Source organism: Danio aesculapii, chromosome 21, assembly GCF_903798145.1.
Source record: "Danio aesculapii chromosome 21, fDanAes4.1, whole genome shotgun sequence".
Classification (NCBI taxonomy): domain Eukaryota; kingdom Metazoa; phylum Chordata; class Actinopteri; order Cypriniformes; family Danionidae; genus Danio; species Danio aesculapii.
The window spans coordinates 18,223,604-18,241,391 of record NC_079455.1 but is presented as its reverse complement, the minus strand read 5'-3'; the positions used below and the strand labels follow the sequence as shown (position 1 = coordinate 18,241,391).

The following is a 17,788-nucleotide window of genomic DNA, read 5'->3' as shown; positions in this document are numbered from 1 at the left end:
GCTAGTGTTTGCTTTGGCTTTTTCTGAGTTAATTATGGTGATGTCCTGATTGCAACAGAGAAATACTAGGAAATATCTCTAGACTGATGGCATTTCATGCCGTTCAACCTTATAATCTTAAAATGTGAGCAAAAATCACCTGTTTTGTCATCACTTATAATATTGTGCAAGAGAATCATTCAAATACTAGTTCTAAAGTGACGTTTGTGAGGTAGCAACAGTTTCTGCTGTTCTGACGTCAGTTTGCAGATGTGAATGAATAGCGGAAGAAAGTAGTTCCTCATACAAAAGGATTTTGACACTCTCCGGGTTTGATTTTTCTTTTTTTATATACACGATTGTGCTGTTGAACTGCTGTATAAACACAATATCACCTCATAGCAGTGTGAAATGGCTGTATATTGTCACTGGTGAGACACTAAGGCACTTATGCCAGCGCATGCCTCCCTCCAGTGTCGAAATACAGCCATGTTGCACTGCTACTCGTGTGATATTGCTCATATATTTCTTTATTTAAGGCAAGACACTACAGGCAAAAAGAGGTTTTTTTTTCTATATGTAATATTTGTTATAAATCTCCACTTCAGCAGTACTGTTGAATACTGTAAAAATTCACTTCAATTCTTTATAAAGGGATATGTTCATATGTAATTGGACTGATTATATACAACATTTCTTCATTTATTTTTCTTCAGCTTAGTCCTTTTATTCATCAGGGGTTGCCACAGCAGAATGAACTTATCCAGCATATGTTTTACGCAGTGGATGCCCTTCCAGCTGCAACCCAACACTGGGAAACACCCACACACTCTTGCATTCACACACATACACTATGACCAATCAATCTATCAATTCACCTATAACTATACCTATCATGTCTATAAATTCACCTATAACTATACCTATCATGTCTATCAATTCACCTATAACTATACCTATCATGTCTATAAATTCACCTATAACTATACCTATCATGTCTATCAATTCACCTATAACTATACCCATCATGTCTATCAATTCACCTATAACTATACCCATCATGTCTATCAATTCACCTATAACTATACCTATCATGTCTATAAATTCACCTATAACTATACCTATCATGTCTATCAATTCACCTATAACTATACCTATCATGTCTATCAATTCACCTATAACTATACCTATCATGTCTATAAATTCACCTATAACTATACCTATCATGTCTATCAATTCACCTATAACTATACCTATCATGTCTATCAATTCACCTATAACTATACCTATCATGTCTATCAATTCACCTATAACTATACCTATCATGTCTATAAATTCACCTATAACTATACCTATCATGTCTATCAATTCACCTATAACTATACCTATCATGTCTATCAATTCACCTATAACTATACCTATCATGTCTATCAATTCACCTATAACTATACCTATCATGTCTATCAATTCACCTATAACTATACCTATCATGTCTATCAATTCACCTATAACTATACCTATCATGTCTATAAATTCACCTATAACTATACCTATCATGTCTATCAATTCACCTATAACTATACCTATCATGTCTATCAATTCACCTATAACTATACCTATCATGTCTATCAATTCACCTATAACTACTGTATACCTATCATGTCTATCAATTCACCTATAACTATACCTATCATGTCTATAAATTCACCTATAACTATACCTATCATGTCTATCAATTCACCTATAACTATACCTATCATGTCTATCAATTCACCTATAACTATACCTATCATGTCTATCAATTCACCTATAACTATACCTATCATGTCTATCAATTCACCTATAACTATACCTATCATGTCTATCAATTCACCTATAACTATACCTATCATGTCTATAAATTCACCTATAACTATACCTATCATGTCTATCAATTCACCTATAACTATACCTATCATGTCTATCAATTCACCTATAACTATACCTATCATGTCTATCAATTCACCTATAACTACTGTATACCTATCATGTCTATCAATTCACCTATAACTATACCTATCATGTCTATCAATTCACCTATAACTATACCTATCATGTCTATCAATTCACCCATAGCGCATGTCTTTGGACTGTGGGGGAAACCGGAGCACCCGAAGGAAACTCATGTGAACATGGGGAGAACATGCAAACTCCACACAGAAATACAAACTGACCCAGCCGAGGCTCAAACCAGCGACCTTCTTGCTGTGAGGCGATCATGCCACACACTGCGCCCCCATGACACCCTATACAGCATTTAATTAAAAAAAAATTATAATTATTTTTTTCTCCTGGCTGTTCACTGAATTTTTACATTCTGAAATGATAAAAGAAGAGTAAAATATCCCCTCTGTAAAAGCCTTTGAACGTAATATGTATATAAATAGTTTTTTATTAAACAAAAATATATATATATATATATATATAATCATTTTAAACTTGACTACATCTAATGTTCCAATTCGTATGCAAGAAATGTGTGTGAATAAGTCAAGCATACTTCATTAAATGCTTCGTCAGTCATTTGCTAATTTTCTGACATAACATTTTTGAAGTGTCTTGACTTAAGAAACAGTTGTCAAGAAAAGAGGAAAAAGTGGTCAAGGCTGCTTTCTTTTCTCTTTCTGTTTTTTACATTTTGAGAACACTTTCTGTTAGCCAGGCCTGCTCTGCTTTAATCGCTTGCAATGTTCCTGTTTTCTTCCTTTCAGATCGTTCACCAGACATTGACAATTACTCGGAGGAGGAAGAGGAAAGCTATTCGTCGGAGCAGGACGGCAGTGATGACCCTCTACAGGGGCAGGTAAAGGCCTGTGAGACTCCTGTGATTGATTTTGACATTCAGCCATCTTGCCTATTTCCTGCTCAGTGAATTATAGCAGCCTGAGAGACTGATGGGAATCTGCTGAAGTCAGATCACTGAAGAAACACACAGCATAAGTGCTGTCAAACAACATGAAAAGAGCCTTTAGCCAGAGAGAGGAAACATATTTAACGACGTACAGGGGAAAATGGATGGCTTTCTAAGTTTCAGAGTACAGGAATTACTTCATTTTGGGAGTTTAATTTTGTGTTTTTATTTTGCTTTTATCTGTACCATCATCATCTAAATGTCAAACTGTGACTTTACAGTTTTACTTTACACTAATTCATTTAGGCTTGGTTTCATTTAGGCGTTTAATTTGTTATTACATTTTATTTGACTGCAAAAAATTAAATGTACGTGTTTATGTTATTCATGAATTATTGAATGGTAATGGTTTATTGTTTATTTATTAATTACTAATAAATGCAAACAAGTTAATACTAAATTAAAAAGAATATATAATAATAATATTATTATAAAATAGTTTTTAAAATAAACAAAAATAAATAGTTACATTGTTTTTAAATAATTAACTAAATATTAGTTTTATTTGTAATTTTATACATTTATTTATGTATTTATATAAATTTAATTAATAATGATTAAATAAAATGAAATATTTTTATTAAAATAAATATTTTTAACTTATTTTGTTTTCTTATTATTTTACATATTTATTTATTTATTTATGTATTTTTGTAATTAAAAATATTTATAAATCATTCGTGTGTTTTTTTTTTTTTCATTTTCTGTGTAAATTCGCTTCCCCCAAAAATCAACCCACTAATATTCATGCTGTATAAGTAGAGCTATATAAATAATTTGGTGAAAACTTCCTTTTTAATTTAGACTTGGTTTCATGTAGGCAATTAATTTGATGTTTAATACATTTATGACAGCAAAAAGTTAAATGTATTTATGTTATTCATGAATTACTGAATACTTATGGTTATGGTTTATTGTTTATTTATTAATTACTTATGAATGCAAACAAGTTAATAATTAATGAAAAAATAATAATAGTATTATCATTTAATAAGATTTTTAACAATAAATAAAAATAAATCTTACATTATTATTAAATAATAAATAACTAAATATTTATTTAATTTGTAATTTTATAAATTTATTTATGCGTTTATATAAATTTAATTAATAATAATTAAACATAATGAAATATTTTTATTAATATAAATATGTTTGAACTTCTTTTGTTTTCTTATTATTTGATATATTTACTTTATTTTATTTTTTTCTTCTGTGTAAATTCGTTTCCCCAGAAAACCCACTAAAGCTGTATAAGTAGAGCTGTTTAAATCATTGGTGAAAATTCCTTCATTTTTAATTTCATTTAGGCATTTAGTTTGATGTTTATAAATTTATTTGATTGCAAGAAATTAAATGTATGTATTTGTAAATTATGAATTATTTGATAATTTAAAAATTATGTTTGCGTATTATTGTTCATTTATTCATTACTAATAAATGCAAATAAGTTAATAATAAATTAAAGAATATATAATAATAATAATAATAATAAATAACTTTAATAATTATTATAAATAATGTAATATTATTTTTAAATAAATAAATATTTTGTAATATTTGTAATTTTCTACATTTATTTGTGTATTTATATAAATTTAATTAATAATACTTAAATTAAAGGGGTGGTCCACTACGAGATCATATTTTAAACTTTAGTTGATGTGTGAACTCAATGTCTTTTACAGAGTTAGCTTAGTGAAGCCTACAGCAAACAAAGTTTGGGGACTACAAAAAATACATCCGGGCTAGTGAAATCACAAACGATTCAGGTTACACGCATTCACAGCACGCATACACCCAGTGCAGCGAAGGGACGTGACCAGAGGCACTGTAATGTTATAGCAGAGAAAGCTAAAATGCGGTCAAAACGCTGCTATTTTCACAAGGCTTCTTCTGTTTCTGTTTTTGGGCTTCCAAAGGACATGACGCAAAAAGAGAAGCGCTTACAATTTAATTATGTTCCAGAGAATTATAAAAAATATATAGCTAGCATTTGACAAAAGACAGCTTGCAGAATTTCTCTCGGTTCAGTTCTGGATTCAGCTAAAACTCCTGAAAGGAGCAGCTCCAACAAGCAGACACTGTGGATTGTGAGGCACAACCTGTAAGTGTTTTTATTTGTTAAAATTGTTCCATTACATGCACAGCGTCTAGCATTAACAGTATGTTGTAGGAAGGACGTAAACAAGGATGTAAACAACGGGAAATGCTGTTTGGCACCATAAAAATTTAGCTACAAATTTCTACATTTCAGATAATGAGCTCGCAAAAGATATGTGAACGTTTCATATTACTTACACATGCTTATTCCCAATATACGTGAAAGACACTTGTCAGATTTTATTTTAGAGAGCAGGCATGAGGTTCAGCTGTGTCCTTTTCATCATGATTCAGGCTCAAACCGATACGGCTAACAGCTAGACAGTGTTTACACAGCATAAAAGCGCGTGCTTGCTGGGTGCTTGACGCTTTTCCTGGTGACGTGGAATCGATCCTTGAATCAAAACACATTATGTTAGCTGACCAATCAGAGCCTCTTGAGGGCGGGCCTTTTAGAGGAACTAGGAAATATGACAGTCGTTTTTATGGTAGCAGAGTGGCTGGATATAATCAAAGTAAGATATATAAAGAAAGAAAAAATAATTTTATATATATATATATATATATATATATATATATATATATATATATATATATATATATTATATATTTATATATTTATTTTTATTTTTTTTTTTAGTACAAATGAAGCATGAGCACACATTGCTTTGCATCTTATAAACACAACCAAACCTTAAAAATACACTCTGGACCACCCCTTTAAGATAATAAAGTATTTTTATTAATAATATTATTTTAAACCTATTTCTTCCATATTATATATGTACTTATTTATGTATCTTATTTTTATAAAATTTTATATATCTTAATTTTTTTTTGTTATTATTATTTTTTATTTTCTGTCTAGATCCGCTTCCCCCAAAAATCAACCCACTAATTCTGAGAGTAATGCGTTACTAGTAGAGCTGTGTAAGTCATCTGGTGAAAATCCCTTCATTTTTCCATACCACAGTATATGTTTTAAATCCTCTTTGTTCACATTTGTCCAGTACCTCTATGATGATGAGGATGAACTGAGGAAGAAGAAGCCTCGTCGTAAACTGCCCTCCACCACCTCCATCACTAGAGCAAACGTAAGTGGTCAGTCCTGCGAACTCCGAGAATTAGAGCAGCTTCTCTGCATGTTGATGTTGACTCAGATTTGTCAGGAGGCTGAACAACTGCACATTTCTCCCTACGGCAGCTGATGTTCTTTAGAAGCAGCAGCGGTCACATCTTAAATACTCTTTCCAGGTCCAAGCCTTTATGAATTGAGAAAACTCAATAGCCATTTATGAACACTGCTTATTCATATCACACATTTAAGCAAATGTTATTATTTAAAAATCATGATGTTCACTGGATTTGCTGCATTCCAGACACCAAGATTGAATGATTTGTAAAAAGATGAATCATTTTCTGACCATCTGAGATTTGGACATGGATATAAACATTGCTGTCATAGATTTCAGTAGTATTACAGCACTGTGAGCTGTACTGTATATTAGCACTGTATAATTGTACCATTTGTTGTTTACTTTTGGCACCTGAAAACTGTGATGTCATGTCAGACTGAAAGTGTCATCAAACCTTCCTTATTCAGCTGTGTTGTAGTTTATTAGAAAAGGGTCAAATCAACACCAGAACCGCATCCTTTTCTTCTTTTTTATCATCTTCTTCCTTGTCTTTTATTGTCATCTTATTTCTCATCTTCTTTCTTTCTTTCTTTCTTTCTTTCTTTCTTTCTTTCTTTCTTTCTCTCTCTCTCTCATTCCTTTATTTTTTCTTCTCTCATTCTATCATTTTTTTCTTTTCTGTTGTTTTTCTTTCTTTCTATAATTCTTTTTTCTTTCTTTTTCTATCGTTTTTCTTCTATCGTTCTTTTTCTTTCTTTCTTTCAATCCTCCTTTTCTCTCTATCTGTCTATTGTTCTTTCTTTTCTTTCTTTTTATCATTTTTTTCTTTTTCTATCGTTTTTCTTTTTTTTCTTCTTTCTTTCGTTCTTTTTTTCTATTGTTCTTTTCTATTGTTTTTTTCTTTCTTACTATCATTCTTTTTTCTTTCTTTCTGTTGATTTTTTTCTTTCTTTCTTTCTTTCTTTCTATTGTTTTCTATTTCTTTCCATCTTTCATTCTTTCTTTTTATCTTTGTTTTTTCCAACTTTTTCTTTCCTTTTTTCTTTTTCTTTCTTTCTGTCCTTTTTTCTTTCTTTCTATCGTTTTTACTTCTATATTTCTTTCTACCATTCTTTTTTCTATCATTCTTATTTTTCTTTCTTTTTATCATTTTGTCTTTCCTTTCTCTTTTATTGTTTGTTCTTTCCATCTTTCATTCTTTCTTTTTATGTCTCTTTCTTTTTCTTTCTTTCCATCATTCTATCTTTCCTTTTTTTCTTTTATCGTTTGTTCTTTCTATCTATTCTTCTATCTTTCCATCTTTCATTCTTTCCTAACATTTCTTCTTTCTTTTTTTCTTTTTTCTTTTCTTTTTGTCTTTCTATCATTCTTTCTTTTCTAACATTCTTTACTTTCTTTTTTCTCTCTCTTCGATTTTTCTTTCTTTTTCTTTCTTCTTTCTTTTTAGTCTTATTTCCCTTTGTTCTTTCTTCATCGTCTTTATCTTCTTCCCTCTTCCTCTTTTTTTTCTTCTCTTTTCCTCTCCTTCTCCGCCTTTGTCTTCTTCTTCTTCTTCTTTTTAAATGATCATGATCAGAAAATCTAGATTCTACTAGTATCAAATCATTTAATCTCTCTGGTAAAAAAAAAAAGTTCCGTACAAACGTATTTTCTATGTGTTTTACTGGGCCACACCAAACCAAAGCCTGCACCCAGATATCAGCTCTTAAAATGGAAACAACACATTTATGCAGACATCAGTAGTCTAAATGTTTGCCTTATTCTGAAATAAAACTATATTACGATTTACTTTTACAGTATGAGTTTCTTTTACAGTATGTTATAGTACATAGGTTAATTACATATGCCATTACATCCCAAAGAAATGCTCTCAAATTATAACTGAAATTATGAATTTTAATGAAAAATAGATCCTTCGATTTATGGCTGGGCCAATAAACAGTATTATATCGAATCGCAATAAAATTTATGTCAATAACAATGATGAGTTCTGGACTTTTTTAGTCTATATTGATCTAAGAGCCAGTCACACAGCAGAAATGTGCAACAATGGGAATCTAAAAGTGTGTTGATATTAGAGATGTACCGAATTTTTGGCCACTGAAAATTTATTGGTCAAATATATTATGCCATTAAATGGACACTCTAATTTTAGTGGCTTCAGTCATTGTTGGCTAACTCTTTTAGATCTGGAAGCATTAACAGCTGATATTGATATGTTATCATTTAATATAGAAAATAATTATCGAGATTGCATTTTTGCCATATCGCCCAGCCCTACTTCGATTAAATGTTTTTAAACTTAGTAGAAAAAAGCACAAAAAGATCAATATTTGACTAAAACATTTCACTATAAGCTGAATAATTAATTTCTTGATAATTATAGCTGAATGTAAGAATCAGGAGGCAGTGACAGTCAAAAATAGGTAAAGATTTTATTATTATTTAATTGTTATATTATTTTTGAAGTTATTTATTATTTCTAGAGATAACTTGATATCATTTGTGCTATTAGGAAGGTCTATTTTGGAGACCAGCAATTCTAGAAATGCCTCATATGTTAACATCTTCAAGAATGTGTTTCAGGATCCTTCTAGGCTGCTTTAGCTAGTGCTTTAGTGTGTTTTCTACTTTCTCCTCTCAGATGCCTTCACAAGTGTGCTTTGTTTTCCTGTAAGCTCCGTCTTGAGCTGACAAGCCTCTAGTCTCTTCGCCAGCATTCTGTGCTTGTTGTGACAGCTTTTTTTTCCCTCCCGCTCGCCGCTTGCTGCTATTTTTGTTCCCTGCTGCTGCTCAGCCAGATATGCTGCTAATTTGTGTCTGTTTGCTATTGTTGCTTACAACTCCCCCGCTTTCTGTCTAACAAGGTGTTTGTGTTTTAAATCCAGCAACCCAACATCAAGCAGAAGCTTATGGCATTGGTGAAATGGTTCAAAGTGTCTGATGAGGTAATAATGCTGCCTATGAATCAAGCTCTGTTGGAGGATGTCTTTTCCTTTTAGTCTTGTTGTGAATTAGTTTTCTCACCAGGTTGTCTTTTAATGGTTGCAGTTGGTTACTTAAAATGAGACATATTCTAATAAACAAAATATTGATCAAGTAGAGGTGCATGAATATATTACAATTGTAGATAAGCTAATAATAAATCTAAGGAAATACATGTTTTTATATTATTAATATTTCATTAAACAGTTATCAAAAGTAAACCATATAAATAAAATCATTTTAATTAGTTGAAATATAATTGCTTTATTTATTTTTGTTAACATTTATTTTATTTCAGCTAGCTGTGAACTAAAATAGTTCTTTGTTTTCATATAATATTATCTAAAAACAGTGTATAACTGTAAATTGTAAATAAAACGTTTGAAACCTTAACATGGATTAATCACACATTTATTCTATTTTAAATGTTCTAAAAATTCTAAATAATATTTTTAAAATTCTATGTTAATCCATGAATGTATCTATAAATGTAAATGCATCTATGAATGTGTGCAATTTATCAAGACCATGCAGTGGCTTCAATTTTTAACTTAAATTTTGTTTCAGCTTGAAAATATTTCTTATTTGCTTTTAATAATAAAATCATATATTTTAACAATAAAAAGCAAATAAACTTCTGTAACTTGTATAAATGTATAATATAACTTTAATAATACTCCTATCTATCTATCTATCTATCTACCTATCTATCTATCTATCTATCTATCTATCTATCTATCTATCTATCTATCTATCTATCTATCTATCTATCTATCTATCTATCTATCTATCTATCTATCTATCTATCTATCTATCTATCTATCTATCTATCTATCTATCTATCTATCTATCTATCTATCTATCTATCTGTCTGTCTGTCTGTCTGTCTGTCTGTCTGTCTGTCTGTCTGTCTGTCTGTCTGTCTGTCTGTCTGTCTGTCTGTCTGTCTGTCTGTCTGTCTATCTATCTATCTGTCTATCTGTCTGTCAATTAGTATATCTATCTGTCTGTCAATTAGTATGTCTATCTATCTGAATATCTATCTGTCAATTAGTCTATCTGTCTGTCTGTCTGTCTGTCTGTCTGTCTATCTATCTATCTATCTATCTATCTGTCTATCTGTCTGTCAATTAGTATGTCTATCTATCTGAATATCTATCTGTCAATTAGTCTATCTATCTGTCTGTCTGTCTGTCTGTCTGTCTGTCTGTCTGTCTGTCTGTCTGTCTGTCTGTCTGTCTGTCTGTCTGTCTGTCTGTCTGTCTGTCTGTCTGTCTATCTATCTATCTATCTATCTATCTATCTATCTATCTATCTGTCTGTCTGTCTGTCTGTCTGTCAATTAGTATATCTATCTATCTGAATATCTATCTATCTATCTATCTATCTATCTATCTATCTATCTATCTATCTATCTATCTATCTATCTATCTATCTATCTATCTATCTATCTATCTATCTATCTATCTATCTATCTATCTATCTATCTATCTATCTATCTATCTATCTATCTATCTATCTATCTTGTATAATATAACTTTAATAATATTCTAATGTCTGTCTGTCTGTCTACCTTATCATCTATCTTAGAACAGCAGGCAGGCAGATAGACCGGTAGATGGATAGATCATATGTTATTCTATTTTAAATATTCTAAAAATTCTAATAATATAAAAAAAAAATGTATGTTAATCCATGAATGTATCTAAATGTAAATGTATATATAAAAGTTTGCAATGAATTAAACTTAAATTATTTTGTTTCTGCTTGAAAATATTTCTCATTTGCTTTAAGTTGAGGTTTCAAAAGTTTTAGTTTTTATTTACAATTTGTTTACAATTAAATAAAAAAAAAAAGAAATATTTAGTTCACAGCTAGCTGAAATAAAATAGATGTTAATTTATTGTTGCTAATTATAGTTAAAGTTTGAGTTTTTTTGGGGGGTGCGGGGTGGGGGGGCAGTAGAGAGGATTGATAGGAAAGCATGGGGAGCAGAGAGAGGGGAAGGGTCGGCATTGGACCGTGAGGTGCACCGGAGTGCATGTGTCGACACTAACTACTACACCAGTGGCGCCGACTTAAAGTTTAAGTTTTAATTGAATAGATATGTGTAAACAATCAAAATAGATGAGCATGCAGATGATAGATAGATAGATGAGCAGAAAATTTCAGCAACTTGCACATCATATATCTCTTTCATTATTTAAGAAATAATATTATGCATGCAGGTGGGCTTCGGTTTGGATCATGTGTCCCAAGAGCAGATACGGGATGTGGAAGAGGACCTGGATGAGCTCTATGACAGTCTTGAGATGTACAATCCCAGTGACAGCGGGCCAGACCCAGAGGAGACGGACAGCATTATCAGCACCCCCAAACCCAAACTCCCGTACAGCACTCTTAAACTACACACTTTCACATATCCATTCAGTTCTTTCACTATGCAGTAAACTGATTTGATTATGTAATGGAGGAGGCAGCCAGTAAATGTACTGTTGTTGTTTGCAAATGATTCTTGCAAATATTGTATGTAGTAAGACACATGAACAAGCTGAGTATTTCACTCTCAAATGAAGGTATAAAACTAACAACACTGAGCTTTTTTTTTAGCCATATACTGAGTGGGCGAACCGCCTACATCTCAGATTTCTTATTCTGACTCTTTTCTCTCTCTGTGTGTGTTTTAGGCCATTTTTTGAAGGCATGTCTCAGTCCAGCTCTCAGACGGAGTTTGGTAGCTCGAATAGCAGATGCGGCCACAGCAAAGACAAGCTGAGTCCTGTGAGCATCATTCAGACTTTACTTCTGCACAGCAATTTAGCTTTCTGTGCTTGACTTTTAACTGCTGTTCTTGGAGAATTGGACTTTTTAGCCAGCTCTTTTCAGTTACTTTAAACCCACTGCCTATAGTCCATGTCAAATCAAAACGTACTTTGTTTACTTTGCTAGCGCACATTGTTATTCTTTAGGTGAACAATTAATCTGTGCAAGTTAATCCACTGAATTAGTTTTTGTAAATCTTCAATCAAATTCTGACCATTTGCTTCCACGTTTGTAGTATCTTCTTTCTTCTCTGCACTGAAAAAAATGCCTTTCTTCTTTAGAGCTTCGGAGTTTTTGTCTTGTTTATATATGTTTATGTACTGTGTGTGTGTGTATATATATCTATATATATCTATATATATATATATATATATATATATATATATATATATAATCTCATTCATTTTCTTTTCGGCTTAGTCCCTTTATTAATCTGTGGTTGCCACAGCGGAATGAACCGGCAACTTATCCAGTATGTGTTTTACGCAGCGGATACACACTCATACACTACGAACAATTTAGCCTACCCAATTCACCTGTAACGTTTGTCATTGGACTGTGGGGGGAAATAGGAGCACCCGGAGGAAACCCACGCGAACGCCAGCGACCTTCTTGCTGTGAGGCGACAGCACTACCTACTGCGCCACCGTGTCGCCATATATATATATATATATATATATATATATATATATATATATATATATATATATATATATATATATATATATATATATATATATATATATATATATATATATATATATATATATATATATAGTGTATATAAATTATTTATATGCATTGTAATGGAATAAAACTGCTAGAATATAATATAATATAGCTGCTAACAGGAAATTAATTGAACTTTTACTTGTGCTTGCTTTTAATTTTTGAGATATATCTTGTAATTTTTCTTGTAATCATCTGAAACGTTGTGAGATTTCTATTCCAGGGTCACTTATTTAATGCAAAATATAGTTTTTCGAGCAGAACTATCAGTATTTCATCAGTCTATCTGTATTTTGGTGATTATTTTTTTTCTTTTCTCTTCCCATCCCTTCTTTCTGTTGAAGAGGGCTGAACACACTGTGTCTGGTAAAATCCAGCGTTCCCCCAGTGCACATCTGGAAGATGCGTTCTCAGACGTGGACACACTGGTGAGACTGGACATTTTACTTTAACTCTAATCAAATAATCTAATTCCATATGTAGTGAAACATCTTGTGTTCTCTCTCATCTTCTGAGCAGAGGAAACAAATACATATCATTTAGGGCAAGGAATCTTTAGGCACCTCATGATTCGATTGAATTATGATTCAGAGGGCTAGAGTGTGATTATAAATTGATTATCGATTATTTGTTTTAATACAGATTTTAGTTTTTATTACTATATGACTATTATAGCAATTATAGTATCTATAGTGAGCCATACTACAATTAATTCCAAGATCTTGTATTAATAAAACAAATGGAAGTGATTTGGTAAGTCAACAACTAGGTTTAAAAAAACAGCAGTATATGAAATATGCCTGTAGCAGTGTACTTGTAGCAAGTGAATACAGACTTACTGTAAGTACATTGGGTATAACTGACAAAAGAATAATCTTCCAACCAGCATCCTCCTGTTGTGTACATAATGAGCAATATAATCCTTAAGACTTAATAAATACATAAAAAAATATAAAATAAAAATACATTTTGTTGTACTAGAATGCTATGAAAATTAAACAAGAGCTATTTTAATTCATTTAAATGTTTGTATTTTCTAGCAAATAGTCTACCGAATCTTGTTTTCATTTGCATGTTTTGACATTTGCTTGATGTCATTATCCTACAGACATAAATTATTAATATTAATTAATATTGCAAGGTATTTAGATTAAGTTACTGCAGTTGCGTAATCAAATGACTTGTTAAAGTGTGTGTTTTGTAATCTCCAGTGAAACACATTTTAAAAGAAACCTTCCCAATCCTGCACATGAACTAGTGTTTATGCCCTTAATGCAACAGGAATTCAATGAAGTGGAGGTGATAGCTGATGGGACCCCTAGCATCACTTTATCAGTGGCAGAGAGGCCCCGGACCCCACAGAGAAGCAACAGCACCAACATGCCCTCTCCCAGGTTGGTGTTTGTTTTCATACAAGCCATATTTAAAGAGGAAATAATTCAACTTACCCACCTCATGTCTTCACAATCCGGCATGCATTTCTTTGTTCTGCATCTGAACAAAAAAGATCATCTTTAAGAATTTTGAAAAGCAACGTTTTCAGCAGAAATGACTTCTGTTGAATTTATTTATTTATTTTGTTCATACAACGGAAGATGGCATGAATCAAAACTGTTTAGTACTGTTACGGCATGATTAAATGGCTTCTAATATGAAATTTTAGTAATGTTGCCCACTCTTAAAGAAATTTCTGTTATTACTAACCCTCATGTCATTCCAAACCCCTCAGACTTTTGTTCATCTTCAGAACACAAATTTAGATATTTTAGAAGAAATCTGAGTGCTTTCTGACTCTCCATGGACAGCAAGGGTTGTAAGACGTTCAAAGGCCAGAAAAGGAACAAAAACATTCCCAAGGGTGTCAAACTGCTCTTCAGTGTTTGGACTCTCAGTAGTGATTATTAAACCACACTGAACTGAGCTAAACTGAACTGAACTTAAACACTACAAACTGAACTACACTGTTCCTATTTACTATGACCTTTTATGTGAAGCTGCTTTGACACAATCTACATTGTATAAGCGCTATACAAATAAAGGTGAATTGAATTGAATACTCAAGGGTCGTCTGGATGAAGGGTTTATTTTAAGTGTGCACTGCTGTTCATTAAAACTTTGATTTCAGTCATGGTGTGAATTAGTTTTTTTTAATAACAACAGTAAAAAACAACAACTATTTGAACTGTACAAGCTAAAATTTACATTTATTTTTATATCTATCTTTTTTTTTTTATCCACAAAGTGTGGATAATTTATCCATTCATTTTACTTCGGCTTAGTCCCTTATTTATTAGGGGTCGCCACAGCGGAATGAACCGCCACAGAAAATAATATCACACAGATATAAAAATTGTTATGAAAAATTACAAACAATGAAATTTGGAAACATTGCAAATGATGAAAGAAGAATTCAACATGACTCGATCAAGAACAATTTTGGAGTGTATGTTTGATGCATAAGAATTATAATGCACACCTATAAGTCTAATACTTCTTTTCTAAAAGAAAAGAGGTCTATAAACTACTTTTTATAGCAATGAGTGTATTACAAGAATTTATATTATTAAATATTCATGTTAAAAAATAAAGTTTTATTTATCTAATAATTCCAGCCAGCTTTTAGTGAACTTGCAATATTGTCAAAACAGAACTTTCAGTTGTTATACATGTAAAAAGGCCTAAATACATGCAGGACTATTCAAATATGTTGCTGGTCTCCAACTAATGATAGCAGATCACTCAGAGATAGAGGGATTTGCACTCGCGATATCTTTACTGCTCCATTCATTTAACTGCAGGAATGTAATGCTTAGAAGTTGAACATTACTGTGCCTCTCGCGATCTGTTGTCTTGCTCATTCATTCTCGTCGCCGTGATTTCAAAGTATTTTTAACTCATTTTGGGGGATCACGGGGGTGGTATAAATTTGCGGTAGACTTGCGGAGATTCCGAGAGAGGTCAGGTTGGATGAGACGCTAGATGGGGGAGAACGCGCCACAGCAGCTCAAAACACTGGAGATACAATGGCTGCACTTGCAACAAAGAATGCATCACTCGTGCGAGTCTCGCCCATAAACTAAACAGAGGTCCCATCGCATTGGTATATATTTAATCTGCTGCGACCGAGCGCATTACGCTCCCACACATCATTTACCTTTGTTTTGGCTGCTGTAGGCTATGCATAATATACGGAAGTTCATGTGCGTTTTCGGTCCTGTCAGATGTAGCACGCAGTCTCATTACCATACAGGCTGACAAATGTTTCTGGCATGTATGTGGACCTATATGATTGTGGCATGTATGTGGACTTATATGATTGTGGCATGTATGTGGACTTATATGTTACTGTCATATATGTGGACATATATGTTTCTGGCGTATATGTGGACATATGTTACTGTCATATATGTGGACATATGTTACTGCCATATATGTGCACATATATGTTACTGTCATAAATGTGGACATATATGTTTCTGCTATAAATGTGGACATAGGTTTCTGGTTGTAAGTGGACATATAGGTTTCTGGCGTGTATGTGGACATATATGTTTCTGCCATAAATGTGGACATAGGTTTCTGGTTGTAAGTGGACATATAGGTTTCTGGCGTGTATGTGGACATATAGGTTTCTGGCATGTATGTGGACATATAGGTTTTCTGGCATGTATGGTACATACAGTATATGTTTCTGGCATATATGGGACATATAGGTTTCTGGCATATATGTGGACATACAGGTTTCTGGCAAATATGTGGACATATACGTTGCTGGCATATATGTGGACTTGTATGTTTCTGACATATATGTGGACATATAGGTTTCTGGCATGTATGTGGACATATAGGTTTCTGTCATGTATTTGGACATACAGGTTTGTGGCATGTATTTGGACATACAGGTTTGTGGCATGTATGTGCACATATAGGTTTGTGGCGTGTATGTGGACATATAGGTTTCTGGCATGTATGTGGACATATAGGTTTTTGGCATGTATGTGGGCATATGTTTCTGGCATGTATGTGGACATGTTTCTGACATATATGGTACATACAGTATATGTTTCTGGCATATATTGGACATTTTTGTTTCTGGCATATATGGGACATATAGGTTTCTGGCATATATGTGGACATGTATGTTTCTGGCATATATGTGGACATATAGGTTTCTGGCATATATTTGGACATATATGTTTCTGGCATATATTTGGACATATAGGTTTATGGCATATATATGGACATATATGTTTCTGGCATGTATGTGGACTTGTATGTTTCTGGCATATATGGGGCATACAGTATATGTTTCTGGCATATATGGGACATACAGGTTTCTGGCATGTATGTGGACATATAGGTTTCTGGCATGTATGTGGACATAAAGGTTTCGGGCATGTATGTGGACATATAGGTTTCTGGCGTATATGTGGACATATAGGTTTCTGGCGTATATGTGGACATATAGGTTTCTGGCATGTATGTGGACATATATTATGGCATATATATACATATTCATTCATTCATTTTCTTTTTGGCTTTGTCCCTTCATTAATCTGGGGTCACCACAGCAGAATGAATTGCCAACTTATCCAGCATATGTTTTATGCACGAGATGCCCTTCCAGCTGCAACCCATCTCTGGGAAACATCCATACACACTCATACACTACGGACAATTTAGCGTTCCCAATTCACCTGTACCGCATGTCTTTGGACTGTGGGGAAACCGGAGCACCCGGAGGAAACTCACGTGAACGCAAGAAAAACATGCAAACTCCACACAGAAACGCCAACTGACCCAGCCGAGGCTTGAACCAGCGACCTTCTTGTTGTGACATGACAGCACTACCTACTGTGTCACTGCGTCACCATATATATAGATGTATGCGCATTGATGGATTTGCTCTTCAGTGTTCATTAAACCACACTGAACTGAGCTAAAGTGAACTTGAACTCTAAAAACCTGTTACATTTTTTAAAAAGTAACTCAAATATTATACATTTTATTAACTAATGCATTAGTTTACTTAGAAAAGCAATATTATTACGCATCTCGCCCAAACACATCCTGTAACATAATA

General features: G+C 32.7%; 1 protein-coding gene across 2 annotated transcripts in view; it reads left to right on the top strand.

Annotated features, from left to right (window-relative positions):
• pacs1a (phosphofurin acidic cluster sorting protein 1a) overlaps nt 1-17,788 on the top strand; it is a 49,113-nt gene that overhangs the window by 17,277 nt on the left and 14,048 nt on the right. Inside the window, exons 6-12 of one of the 2 annotated variants that reach the window (XM_056446312.1) lie at nt 2,730-2,821; nt 6,043-6,126; nt 9,057-9,116; nt 11,382-11,542; nt 11,841-11,934; nt 13,050-13,133; nt 13,987-14,099. In XM_056446312.1, coding sequence (XP_056302287.1) covers nt 2,730-2,821; nt 6,043-6,126; nt 9,057-9,116; nt 11,382-11,542; nt 11,841-11,934; nt 13,050-13,133; nt 13,987-14,099 — 688 coding nt within the window. The remainder of the gene's footprint in view (nt 1-2,729; nt 2,822-6,042; nt 6,127-9,056; nt 9,117-11,381; nt 11,543-11,840; nt 11,935-13,049; nt 13,134-13,986; nt 14,100-17,788) is intronic. The other variant, XM_056446313.1, reaches the window with a different exon arrangement.